Below are 14,220 nucleotides of genomic sequence, written 5' to 3' on the forward strand. Positions count from 1 at the left end.
AGCTCTAGAATTTTCCTTTTGCATTTTTAATACCTTCATTTTTCTATTGAGATTTTCTATTAATTTCTTCATATTTACTATATTTTCCTTTAATTCTTTAAATATATTTATAATAGCTGCTTTAAAGTCAGCTAAATACAACATCTGGACTCAATAAAAATTTCTAATGATGGCCTTTGATCCATCAAAATGGAACACATTTTCCTGTTTCTTTGTATGTCTACTCAGGTTTTTTTGGTTCAAAACTGGATACTTTAGGGAATATATTCTTGTTATGCTGGATTCTATTGCGTTCTTCAAGGCTTTAAAATTAAAAAAAAATTTTGGCTTGCTTGCTTTTTTTTTTCTATTCTAATAAATTATCATGCCTGTACTCAAACTGCAAACTGTTCTTTCCTGTAGTATGAAGCAGTTCAAATCTCGATTCTGTTCTATGGATTCTCACTGCTGCCTTTTACCCTGCTACCTTCAGTGTTTCCCCTATGGCCAATAATTTAGTGGTCAGCCAAAGATTTGGGCAGATTTTGGAGCATACTCTTTCAGCAATTTAGTTGCTTAAATTTTCAACTGCTCTGCCAGTCTGAGGCTCTTTCCCCTGACACTTTAATCCCTTAAGAGTAGATTACTGCTGCCTAAACTGTATGTGGTTTGGAAATGTATTTCAGTTCAAAAGTAACAAGTACACAGACTTTGCTCCACATAGCTCTATCTCGCAAAAGTATATTCCTCTCTACTTTCCATTAAAAAAAAAAAAGCAAAACAAAACAGGGTTTCCTGGGTCTGCCCTTACACATGCATAATTTAGTGATCAGCCAGGAATTAGAACAGAGTTTTTGCTCAAGATTTCATGGCTCATTCTTACTGCGCTTTCTTGATGCCAGGATTTCTTCTTTAAAATTTCCACTTCAGCTTTGAACTCATCTCTGGCACCTTGAGCCAGTCAGGCTACATTTTTCTGTTGTCTTGGCCATGAAAGTTGGGGAGTGTCCTTAGGCTAGAGTGTCACAACCTCACAGTTCTTAACTTTTCCATTCATAGTTTTTGGAGAATAAACTCCTCATATTCTGCCTGCTTTTGAACATTTTATTGTACCTTTAAATACTTGATTTTTAAAAAATTTTATCCAGTTCTTAAAATTGTTATTTGTGAAATGATTTGCATTACCACTTCACATTGTCATATTACCAGAAGTTCTCTAAATGTAGTTTTAATCTCCGTTTTTCTTATCATTAGTGAAGTTATACATCTTTTCACATTTTAAGGTCTATTCTTTAATCTTTGTGAATAGTTCATATCTTTTGCCTATTTTTTGTGCCAGGTTTTTTGGTCATTTCTTTTACCTGAATTTTTAAAAGTTCTCTATATTTTAGTACATCAACTCTTTGTGTGGTATACTGTACAAACAATGTCTCCCAGTGTATCATTTGTCTTTTGACTTTGCTTATGATCCTCTTTGGTAATGCATGTTTGAAAATCAACTTTTATGTAGCTGAGCAATCTTTTATTGCATCTGGATTTTGAATCATAGTCAAAAAACCTTTCTCTGCAACCATGTTATAGAGGAATTCAATCATGTTTTCTTCTAATACTTGAATGTTTTCATTTTTTACATTTAGGACTTGGATCTATTTGGAGTTTATTCTTATATGTAGTATGAAACATGGATCTATTTTATTATTTTCCAATGGCCATTAGCCATCTCAGCATCAGTTACTAAAAAGTTCCAGTGATTTGAGATGCTATCATCAGAATACACTAAATTTCCACATATATTTGTCTGTTTTTGGATTCTACTCTATTCCATTAGTCTTCTTTTCTTGTGCTAGCACCACACAGGCATAACGATGTTACAGTGTTTTATGTATTAGCATGAGTCCTTCCCCTTGTGGTTTTTCTTCTTTAGTATTTTCTAGCCTCTCTCACATGTTTATTTTTCCATATGAAGTTTACTGTCAACTTTTTAAACCCCATGAAATATTTGCAGTTATTTTTATTGGGATTGTGTTACTTTAATAAATGAACTCACAGAAAACTAACATCTTGATGACATTAAGCCATCCATTCTAAAACCAACAGAGGTTTACATCTACTTTTTTGTCTTTCAGGAATGTTTTAAAGTTTTTCTCATTGTTTTTGCACATTTATTGTTAAGTTTATTTTAGGTATGGCTGATCCCTATTATTTATGGATTCTATTTGTGAATTTACCTACTCACTAAAATTTATTTGTAATTCTAAAATCAATAGTCAATACATTTTGTAGAAATACATATGCTCAGAGTGGCAAAAAATGAGTCACCTGACTGCCTTGTTTCAGCTCTCCTGCTCTAAAAAAGTGTCCTCTCAATAGTAAATTTAGTGTCACATTTTCTACATTTTTGTGTTGTTAGTGATCTCGCTGTTTAAAACTGTCCCCAAGTGTAATGTTGAAGTACTATCTAGTATTCCTAAGTGCAAGAAGAAAATATGTATTATACAATCTTCATTCAGGCACGAGTAATAGTGCTGTTGGCTGTGAGTTCTATGTTTGTAGATATATATTAAGTAAGGTATCTTTAAACAGAGAGACAAAAGAAGGTTATATATTTATAAGTGAAAATGATGTGATCAGAGGCTTGCAGGAACTTAACCTTGTATTTCTCTATGGGCAACGATTTAGTATTTGCTAAATTCAGTGTTACAGATGACTTTACAGGACATAAATACCACATATAATGAGAATCAGCTATATTTTTATAAATATTTTTTTACATTTATTTATTTTTGAGAGAGTGAGAGCAAGGAGGGGCAGAGAGAGAAGGAGACATGGATTCTGAAGCAGGCTCCAGGCTCCGTGCAAGCATTCAGCACAGAGCCCGATGTGGGGCTCAAACCCACGAATCATGAGATCATGACCTGAGCTGAAGTTGGGACACTTAACTGACTGAGCCACCCAGGCGCCCCAAGAATCAGCTATATTTTATTTTATTTCTTGCAACTGTATATGAGATTTTTCTCTATCAATATATCTTCTAACCGATCATTGTGCATACAAAGGCTACTGATTTCTGTATGCCAAATTTCTATTTTGCACCTCACTAAGCTCTTACATTATTTAAATCATTGTTATCATTGATTCTCTCTGGTTTTTCAGGTATGCTCTTTTATCATGTGCAAATATAATTTTACTTCTTTTTCAATTCTATTCCCTTAATTAATTTCTCTTGTCTAAATGTGTTGCCTACAACATTTCCCCCCTTTTAGGACTGTTTCTCATCTATGTGGAACTACTCTGAATTGGTAGTAGGCTAACTCATTGATCCATAGACTCCTGGAGTTGAAAAGGAACTCAGAGGTAATGTCTGTCACTTGATGCATGGATCTGTTTTACATCACTTAAGTGGTCATCCAGTCTCTTGAACATCTGTTCCATTTCTTCTAGTAAGAGCAGATCTCTTTCAGAGAGTCAAACTGTACCCATTCCATATAGTTCTTGTATTGCTGTCAATCACTCCATCCTGGCCCCACCCCTACTTATGATCCAAGCCAATTATATGGGGTGGCCATAAAATCTGGATACATAACTGTTATTATTTTTTGACAGACTGAACCCCATTTATTACTTCTGGCTGGCATATGCAAAAGGCATAGATTTATTCAGTGAAAATCAAACACACAATCACCTGAGGCAATGAATACAGATGTATGTGCATTGTATGGGGATGAAATGCATTAGTGTACTATTGAAATTACTACACACAGCCAACTATCTTTAAAAGAGATTTAAATAATAAAATATAAAATCTTTTATATATACCAACATAGTAACCGTTTCTGGTAGTCTTCAACATCTGTGCAATTTCTGAGTTAGTTTCAACTTATTATGGGTCTTATTTCCTTGTTTCTTTGTATGCCTGGTAATTTTTGATTGAATGCCAGACACTGTAAATTTTACTTTATTGGGTGGTCTTTTTTTAATCCCTACAAATATTCTTGAGCTTTGTGTTGAGACATAGGTTATTTGGAAACAATTTTATTCCTCTAGGGTTTGCTTTTAAGCCTTATTATATGGGACCAGAGAAGTGTTTAGTCTAAGGCCAATTTTGTTCCACTATTGAAGCAAACATTTTCTGAGTACTCTATCTGATGCTCCTTGAATAAAGATATCTGTTTTCTACACTGACTGGATGAAACAGGAGGTATTCCCAGCCTTATGTGAGCTGTAAGGATTGTTCCCTCTGACCTTTCTGGAAAGTTCTTTCTCCAACCTTGAGTAGTTTCCTCACAGCCATGCACTAGTAAGTACAGAGTTGAAGACTCAAAGGAGCTTATGTACATATATCCAGAGTTGTTTCTGTGAGTAGCTGTCTCTTCTCCAGCCCTCTATCCTGTAGACTCCAGCTGCCTTGGTCTTTCCAGAATCCTAGTTTCATTCAAAGAAGGTACCGGGCTCTGCCTGGGTTCCTGATCCTTTTGTTGTAGCCTGGAAACTGACTCCAGGAAATAAGCAGCACACTCATGGGGCTTACCTCACTTGTTTCTCAGAGATCCTGTACTTCATTGCCTATGTCCAATGTTTTAGAAACTGTGGTTACATACATTTTATCTGGTGTTTTAATTGTTTCAGGCAGGGGCTAGGGAATGAAATCAGGTTCCTGTTATTCCACACTGGCTGGAAGTAGAAATACACTGTCTTTATTACAATTTCCCCCAGCACACTGAATTGGACATTATCTATAAAGTACAACACACTGTATCTATCACTTAATGTCATTGAGAATATCATGCATTGTAATGTAATATCAACAAAGTTTTCTTATGTATATTTGTCTTGTAGTTCATTCCTTGTACATGCCTTTAAACCAGACAACAGTGATTGGTCCAAAAATAAAGTAGAGATGCAGAAAGGTAAGATAGAGAAGGTAAGTACCTTCCAAATGCTGATAGAATCTCTCTGGAGCCTGGCATACTGTCAGCACTCAATTGCTTGTTGAATAATTGAATGAATGCATACAGCCTAAGATGAATACTTGCATGTATGCAGGCATGAATGAATATGACTTGATGAATGGTTTCTTTCCTACCCCACTAGTTCTCCACTGGTCAAACCAAAACTGGATGATTATTCCAGAGCCTATGAGAAACCTCTGGGTTCTGTGGGGAGTCATACTGCTTCCCCACACACTGTCTCCTGTCTTGTTCTGGATCATTTCCTCACTCCTCAATTCCTTCCTCACTACATTACTACTTTACCCTGATGCTGAGCTGATGTTCCTTTTTCTTTCATATTTTTGGAAGGAGATTCCTCCTTTAATTTCTTTGCCATGACCGTGGTGACACCCTAGCTTTCAGGAATATGAACACAATTTTTAATTAGGTTGCAAATTAAAAAAAAATTTTTTTTTAACATTTATTCATTTTTGAAAGACAGAGAGAGACAGAGTGCGAATGGGGAAGGGGCAGAGAGAGAGGGAGACACAGAATTCGCAGCAGGCTCCAGGCTCCAAGCTGTCAGCATGGAGCCTGATGCGGGGCTCAAATTCACAGACTGCAAGATCATGACCCCAGCCGAAGTCAGCCACCCAACCGACTGAGCCACCCAGGCGCCCTGATTGCAAATTTTTAGAGTATTAGTGGTGATACTCTAAAATCCATCTTTTCCTAGCATCCAATATTTGTCTTATTAATAATCTGTACCCTGGGGTGCCTGGGTGACTCAGCTGGTTGAGCGACTGACTTAGGCTAAGGTCATGGTCTCGCAGATCATGAGTTCGAGCCCCACATCGGGCTCTGTGCTGATATCTCAGAGCCTGGAGCCCGCTTCAGATTCTGTGTCTCCCTCTCTCTTTGCCCCTCCCCTGCTCACACTCTCTCTTTCAAAAATAAATAACCATTAAAAAAATAATCATCTGTACCCTATTATTATGGGACTATTGCTGACTAGAAAAAGAATTTGGGGAGCTATTTCATTTTTGAAATTAGTGAAGCTAATTTCACTAAGGAATTAATGAAAAGAAGTGAATACTTTCATGTCATTGCTAAAATGTGTTCAAAGAAAACAGTAATAAACAAACAATACAATAGTTTTGAAATGTTTCCAATGTAAGAGTTTTTATTGTGGTTCCGCACTCAACTAGAGGTACCTACAACAGACTACAGACAAAAACAATTAGAGAGGGCTCAATAAAAATTGCCAGAAATTAATAATTTTGTTTTGCAGATCTCAGACACATTACTAGATCTTAATTTCAGTCTTAACATTAAGTGATAAAATCCCTAATTTAAATGAGATAATTAATTTAAAACAAGTCTGCAGGCTTGGATTATAAGTACATTGCCTTCCAAAAAAAAAAATAGCTGAAAATCCTATGATAGTAATCTGTCAGGTTAAACTTCTGGGCATGATGAATTTACCAAAAGACTGAGTATAATGTGGTGAGGACAGAGAAAATAATACGATAAAGAATGGTTAGGAAAAGCCAGAAAACATCGCAAACAGATGGGAGATCTAGGTGGGAGATAACAGGGAAGTGTACCTGTTTTACAAACAGGGTAGGAATGGGTAGGATGAAAGGCAGTCTTACCTCAGCAGAGAGGCTAGTTCCACAGTGTTGACTGGCTGAGGTCTAGGCAGCCCTGGAGGAATGCTGGCTCTCTTAAACATAGTTGCCACTAGACTGCTTTAAGGTTTCTCAGCAGTGGTCCTCAGCCCTTTGCTGCTGTGGGTGGCTCTAGGAGGAAAGGCAGGGCTGCTTGAGGTGGAGGTATGGCAGCGATGGTGTGGCTGGCTGACTCCCAGATCCTGGGCCGAGGACCTTCTCTGGGGAAGTGGATGTCAGCATTATTTAAGGGTGTTAGAGTTTTTGCCACTCTGGGACCTAAACTGGCCTGGAAACTGGGGAGTGACCTCATGTGCACTATTCTTGAGAGAGGTTTCAGGGTGTTCCGGAGATAGGCGATGTCGTCCCCCGCCTACCTTGGGCTTGGGGTGTTTCTTGGGGTAGGACTCTTGGGACCTGATGCCATGAGAAGAGTCATCAGATTCTGAGGACACCGTTTCCTGGAGAGGCAACCTCTTGGAAGGTTTCTTTTTCTTCTTTCTAGGGTTCTCCGGTCTTAGCTCTTGTAAATCCCCAGTGTCAGTTTCTTTGAGTGGCCATATTAAGAAAGTAGAATTCTTTGTCTTCACATCCTCCCTAGAGAGAGAGAGAGAGAGAGAGAATATGCAGGATTACCCTGGTCTTGGTGGCTGCTGTGTCTACAGAGATGTCCAAGCCAGCCCTGCAGTGTTTCTCAGCTTTTGGTCCCTTGGCCTTCTTCCCATGGAATGGAGTTGCAGAGGTCCTGTGGCCCTGATAGTTTGGGCTGCATTTTATTCCATGAGGTTCATTTCCACAGGTCTTTGTGGGAGCCTCACATGGCATGAAGAATCTAATGTCATTTGGACCTTGTCCTGACCAAGTCAGTGAATGAAGCAACAATTCCTGCCCAAGACGTCCCTTGGCATGCCTCAGAATTGACCTCTGTCCACCCCAGGATTATAAGCTTGGCCACATCATAGTTCAGTTTATTCCTGACATACTGAACTGGAGCTTGTACAGTAGAAACATTCTTCTACACCCTCAGTTTTCCCTAATTACTGTATGGTGTACCATCAGAAAAATGTCTCCCAAATTCAAAAACAATATACTTTTTAATTTAACTGACATTGGATTTGACTATGAAGTCATAAAACTAGTCTTACCATTTAGAAAATATAGTGCACATGATCAACTAATATTTGACAAGGGAGCCAAGAATACTCAATGGGGAAAGACAGTATTTTCAATAAATGGTGTTGAGAAAACTGGAATCCACATGCTCCTATCCTATAACACTCACAAAAATGAACCTGAAATGGAAATAATAAGAACTCAAACCATAAAACTCCTAGAAGATAACATAGGGGAAAAAACTCTTTTACATTGGTTCTGGCAGTGATTTTTTTTAGATATAACACCAAAAATACAAGCAACAAAAGCAAAAATAAGTGGCACTACATCAAACTGAAAAACGTCTGCACAGCAAAAGAACCAAACAATCAAACAAAGAGGCAACCTAAGAAATGAGAGACACTATTTGCAAACCATACACCGGATAATGGATTAATGTCCAAAATATATAAGGAACTCATACAACCTAATATTGAAAAGACTAATAATCCTGCACAATAAATTCTTACTAATTACTTAAAAAAAAAAAAAACCCAAACAAATAATCCAGTCAAATAATGGGCAGAAGACTTGAACAGTTTTTCCAAAAAAGACATACAAATAGCCAAAAGGTACATGAAAATGTGCTCAGTATCACTAATCACAAGAGAAATCAAAATCAACACTACAATGAGATATTACCTCACACCTGTTAGGATGGCTATTATCAAAAAGACAAGAGATAACAAATGTTGCTGAGGCTGTAGAGAAAAGTGAGCCCTTCTATGCTGTTAATGGGAGTGTAAACTAGTACAGTCACTATGGAAAACAGTATGGAAGCTCCTCAAAAAATTAAAAATGGAACTACAATATGATCTATCAATCCCACTTCTGGATATATTTCCAAAGGCAACTGAATCACTGCCTCAAAGAAATATCTGTAGTCCCATGTTCCACTGCAGCATTATATACAATAGCCCAAATATGGAAACAACATAAGTGTCCATTGGTGGATGAATGGATCAAGAAAATGTTATATGTATTATATATATATTTCATATACAATGGAATATCATTTAGCTATTAAAAAAAGAAGGAAACCCTGCCATTTGTGACAAGGATAGACTTTGAGGGTGTTATATTAAGTGAAATAAGTCAGAGAAAGATAAATACTGTGTGATCTCACTTATATGTGACATAGAAACAGAGTAAAATGGTGGCTGGCTGCCAGGGACTGGGGGGGTGAGGGTAGAGGAAATGGGAAGAACATGAAAAATATTTTTTTATCTTATAAAAAAATATAAGAAAATATATTGGTCAGTTTATTTATCCAGCAATGTTGTATTTCAAAGAAGGTATCTTGGGAACATCATGACTTCATTCCAGCCATGTCCTCATGGCACACCATCTGGGGGACTTGCCTTTTTCAGGGCCTTCAGGGTAAGTTAAAAACACCAGTTCCCTGGTGTTAAAACTTATTTTGTTCCCATAAGAAGTATCTACCACCTTGATCACCCAGCTTTCACTCTGAATAACTTTTGATCACTGCTACTTCAGATCCTCTTGGAAATTACCAAGGAAAAATTAAGAGTGGGAAAATATTTTTAGTTATTTCTAAAAAGAAAATTGCATCAATCAAGTCCCTCTTCAAAAGATCAAGATTCACTACATGTGATACTTTTCAAGGATTGGCTCAAAGACTCAGGAGATAATTCCCAAGAGAGATTTAAAAATGGCCTTTATACCTATTAGGATAGCTGTTGCCAAGAAAAGAAAAAGCAAAGCCAAAAAATAACAGATGTTGGCAAGGATATGGAGAATCTAGAACCTTGTACACTGTTGGTGGGAATATAAAAATGGTAAAGCTGCCATATAAATTGTATGTCAATTTCTCAAAATATTAAAAATAGAATTACCATATGATCCAGCAACTCCACTTCTGTGTATGTATAGACAAGAAGGAAAGCAGGAACTCAAACACCCATGTTCACTGCAGCATTACTCACAATAGCCAAAAGGTGGAAACAACCCAAGTGTCCACCAACAGATGAATGGATAAACAAACTGTGGTATATAATACAATACAATCTTATTTAGTCTTAAAAAGGGAGGAGATTCTGACACAGACTATAACACGGATGAACCTTGAATACGTTATGCTAAATGAAATGTCAGTCACAAAGGAATGGGGAATTAGTGGTCAATGGGTACAGAGTTGCGGTTTGGGATGATGGAAAAATTTGGGGACTGGCTGACCGTGATGGCTGCACAGCAATGTGAATGTACTTAATGTCACTGAACTGTATGCTTAAAAATGGTTAAAATGATACATTTTATGATATGTGTATTTACCACAATAAAAAAAAAATGGCCCAAGCAACAGCAGTAAAATGGGAGAAAGCCTTCTCAGGAGGCCACAAACAAAATTATCTTGAAATATGAGCCCAGCACCTATGTAGATGTGTAAGTTCTGTGAGCTGGGTTCTCAGACTCATCTTGAAATCACAAGGCTGTGACACCACCCCTCCTCTGTGAAATCTAAAATCTTACCTACATTACCATCAACTATTCCTCACATTGCTGCTTCCCTCTGGAATGGACAAAATTGATACGTTCTATTTACTCTTTAGAAATGGTCTCTAAAGGGGCGCCTGGGTGGCTCAGTCGGTTGAGCGTCCGACTTCGGCTCAGGTCACGATCTCGCGGTTCGTGAGTTCGAGTCCCGCGTGGGGCTCTGGGCTGATGGCTCAGAGCCTGGAGCCTGCTTCCGATTCTGTGTCTCCCTCTCTCTCTGTCCCCAAAATAAATAAACGTTGAAAAAAAAAATTAAAAAAAAAAAAAAAAAGAAATGGTCTCTAAAATTTTCCCATGTACATCTCCCAAGTATCAGGATCGGTTGTAGTCCAGTCCACCTCCTAAAAGCTCTCAGAAAGAAGAGCAACAAGGAAGGAGAGAGAGAAAGTAGAGAATAAGGCACCCAAAGAGAAAGGTGGAAGAGAGGCTGACCTACCTACCGGAAGGATACCAGGAAGATGATCATGCAAAGAAACCAGTAAGAAGGGCAGGAAAGACCGAGAAGCAACACATGTCTAGTCTTCAGTGGGAGACTGGTCATATAAGTCACACACCACCTGGATAATTAAATTCCAGGGAGGCAATAACAAAACAAAACATGTCCCCATCATGCCAAAAGCAAGTAATATATTGTTAAGTGGGGAAAAAGTCACAAACAACGTATGTGACTAGAAACCTTTCCATCAAATGGTTAACTGTTGCCTCAGGGAAAAGAATTCCAGTAAGATTGTCACTTCTTCCACATTAAAAATTTTTTTATAGCTGTCATAAATGGTGAGGGGAAACACAAATTTTTATTTTAAGGAAAAATAATCAACACAGCAGAGAGAATACTCTAGAAGGATATGTGCCAAAATACAAATGGTGATTACTTTTGAAATGTGGAACTATTTTTATATTCTTTTTGCTTTTTTTCATATTCTTTTTGCTTTTAATTTCTAAATTAAAATTATATTAACAATGCATACTTTGGAATAAGAATAAAAATATGCAAGCTGTCATGATCAGAATAAAAAGCAGACCAGAATTTTGATCAAGGAAAGCCTTCATGTCATGTAAGCAGCTATCCCATTTTACTGATGTCAACTAAGTTCAAAATATTCCACAGGAAATGTCCCTTTGCAGGAGGGGGGGCAGGGTAGGTGTGAATCTGATATGAGAGTTCTTATCTGCGCCCCCCTCCCCAGCCCTCCCCATGCCCCTCCACTCTGATTGGCTCAAACCCACTCTGAGGAAGGGGGAAGGTGGCCATGCTCCAGACTGCTAGCCAGTGGACATTTTGCATCAGCATACCTGGAAAGGCGCTGCTAAATGGCTTTCTTTTGCCTCATCTCCTACCAAAACCGAGAAAAATTCAGTGTCCTATTAATTACTTTAGGCTCTAGGTTTGATTAAATAATGTGACAAACAGGTAAAAATTACGTATGTGTGTGTCAGGGGGTGGGGGTAAGGTGAGGGAAGCCAGGCATGGTGACTTCCACTGGCTCTTCAGAAGCAGTGGTTCCACTTTGGGGAGGAAAGTGCTGAGCACCCACTCCACACCCTCTTTGGGTCAAAACCCACCTCATTCGCCTGATTAATGCCAGCTTGCCAGTTTTCCCTGTCTCACTGGTTTCCTGAGGCCTCGTTTCTATTCTGCTCTAAGTGTCTGTCAGAAACCCAATCTTAGAATGGGAGGACCTATGGGGTAGGCACCGAATAGATGTCTGGTGAGGACCACGAGACCCCTGAATTTTAACAATGGAAGGAGCAGAAAATGGAGAGACTGATAAGGCTGCTGCCATCCCAATTGTTACCACTGGCCCTCAGGGTTAGAAATCGCTATGATTCTCTATGCTCTCTTATATTAGGGCACCGCAGAATGCTTTCTGAAAATAGGCAATGGCATTTGTCCCTCCAGATAATATGGGACACTCACAGGCAGGGTTTGTTCTTGAACTGCTTTTTTATTAAGGGCTTTGCTCCAGCCTAGGAAATGGGGGTCCTAATCTGACCAGAAGAGACGAGGGAGCTAATGACATACTGAGGCTTAATGATTTTAGATGCACAGCTCCTTCTAAGGGAAAAATAGTCAGCAGTGATGAGGCAAGATTATAGGAAGTGATTCATCTCATGTAATGTCAGAGCCAGCACTGAATCTTGAGGTTTCAATCAAAGACTTAATATCACTGCTGTCAGGAAGACAATGTGAGGCCACACTACATAGAGGAAAGGGAGGAATGTTAACCAGCACAGAATTATTATTTCCTTTGGGACAAATTCTTAAATGGTTTGATGGAAAATGATTAAACTGTTCAAAGAAAGACAATGAACACTAATACTCAGGAATCAGGAGCTGACCACAGACCTGGACAGCACACATCTGAACTCTAGGAGAGTAGTCTCCTCTCCCATAGACTCGTACACAGCCATGCACCCAAGACCACACAACTACAATCACACATCAAGAAAAGAACAGTCCTTGCCTTCAGGATCTCGCTGCCCAGCAATTTCCTTCGGATGTCCAGTGATTTTTTTGAAATAGAGAAAATGATTAGTTCTCTCTGGTTTTCCTGATCACATTAAATTTTTTTTTGTTTATTTTTGAGAGAGAAAGAGACAGAAAGACAGAGTGTGAGCAGGGGAGGGGCAGAGAGAGAGGGATACAGAATCCTAAGCAGGGTCCAGGCCGGGGCTCGAACTCACAAACCATGAGATCATGACCCAAGCTGAAGTCAGACACTTAACCAACTGAGCCACCCAGGTGCCCTTTCCTGTTCACATTTAGAATGTTGCTAGTTTTTTCAAGAAATCCAATTCCCTCAAAGTGAATCTCCTTAAGGAGGAACCTCAGAGGTAATGTGTCCAAACTCTGCTCTGTCAAGAATGGAGAGTGGATCCCAGCTATGCCTGGGAGGCATATTCAGCCAGTTACATGACACCAGGTATGCAATCCAGCTCAAGCCTGCTGGGGCACCTTGCCTGGAGGAACATACAGTCCCCAGCCTGTACTCAACCACCTCACAGCAGGAAGTTGAATAAGGCTTGGTAGAGTCACTTCCTTTCACCGGAGAAAACCAGAAGCCAGAGCACCAAACCCACCAGGCATGCTTCCCCTGTAGCACCCGAGGCTGCGGCCTTCTGACAGGAACAGGATCCCAGGAGAGAAGTCCTGCCTGGCAAGGAGGGAGGACACCAAGAAAGGGGAAATTCCTCCTGGTCTGCTTGCATTTTGGAATTAGGAGAAACTACATGTGTATTCTCTAAATGGAGAAAGTTATAGCCAGGTTAGGGACGATTTTAACCCAGAATAGACATCTCTATGCCATGAAATGTAGAAAAAACCTCAGGGACATTACTGAAGGTGGGCAAAGCAAGAGCAATCATTTCCCTCCAACAGACACACTCTCAGAAGGCACGGCTCTCTCTCAGCTGTGCTGTCAGAAAATGCATTCAACCATATAGCAAAGAAAAGAGAAAAACCAAACCAGTGCGAGCCACCCGTGATTTCACATTGCAAATATGGAGACACTAAACACTCTCTTCTTTAAGAACTAATTGTTTGGAATTTAGCAATATGGGGAACATATTGGATGATGGAGGACAAAAGTCCTCAAGAATCATTTTGGTGTCAAATTTTGAGCTGAAACTTAAACTCTGCATCAGTTTTGGCCATATTCAATCAGTTTTGAACCCTTCACCCTCCAAAGACTTCCCTCTTTCACTGTCTGTCACCCTCAGTTAGGAACCAGAAGAGGGGCCTGGGGGAAATACTCTGTCACCCACAACTGGAGGTCTCAAAAAAGAAGAAAAAGAGGAGGTACAGAAGATGGAGAGCTGAATGTCTGGCATCCTGGTCCACCCAGCTGCCTGGGGCTATGTACCCCTTGTCTGACCAACCCCAAATGGACGGTTAGGGTGGATTCAATATTTTAAAGTTAAATTTAGTCAAGTGCTGTTCTGTTGGAGTTGCAAGCTATAGCACATTTCTTTAATCA

The 14,220-nt window shown here is 39.2% G+C and overlaps 1 protein-coding gene across 1 annotated transcript in view; it reads right to left on the reverse strand.

Annotated features, from left to right (window-relative positions):
* Nucleotides 1–6,059: 6,059 nt before the first annotated feature.
* VWA3B (von Willebrand factor A domain containing 3B) overlaps nucleotides 6,060–14,220 on the reverse strand; it is a 204,806-nt gene continuing 196,645 nt past the window's right edge. Inside the window, exons 27-29 of the mRNA XM_042981227.1 lie at nucleotides 6,955–7,174; nucleotides 6,563–6,709; nucleotides 6,060–6,131 (exon numbers count right to left, since the gene is read on the reverse strand). Coding sequence (XP_042837161.1) covers nucleotides 6,671–6,709; nucleotides 6,955–7,174 — 259 coding nt within the window. The 3' untranslated portion in view covers nucleotides 6,060–6,131; nucleotides 6,563–6,670. The remainder of the gene's footprint in view (nucleotides 6,132–6,562; nucleotides 6,710–6,954; nucleotides 7,175–14,220) is intronic.

This window comes from Panthera tigris, chromosome A3 (genome assembly GCF_018350195.1).
Source record: "Panthera tigris isolate Pti1 chromosome A3, P.tigris_Pti1_mat1.1, whole genome shotgun sequence".
Taxonomy (NCBI): Eukaryota; Metazoa; Chordata; class Mammalia; order Carnivora; family Felidae; genus Panthera; species Panthera tigris.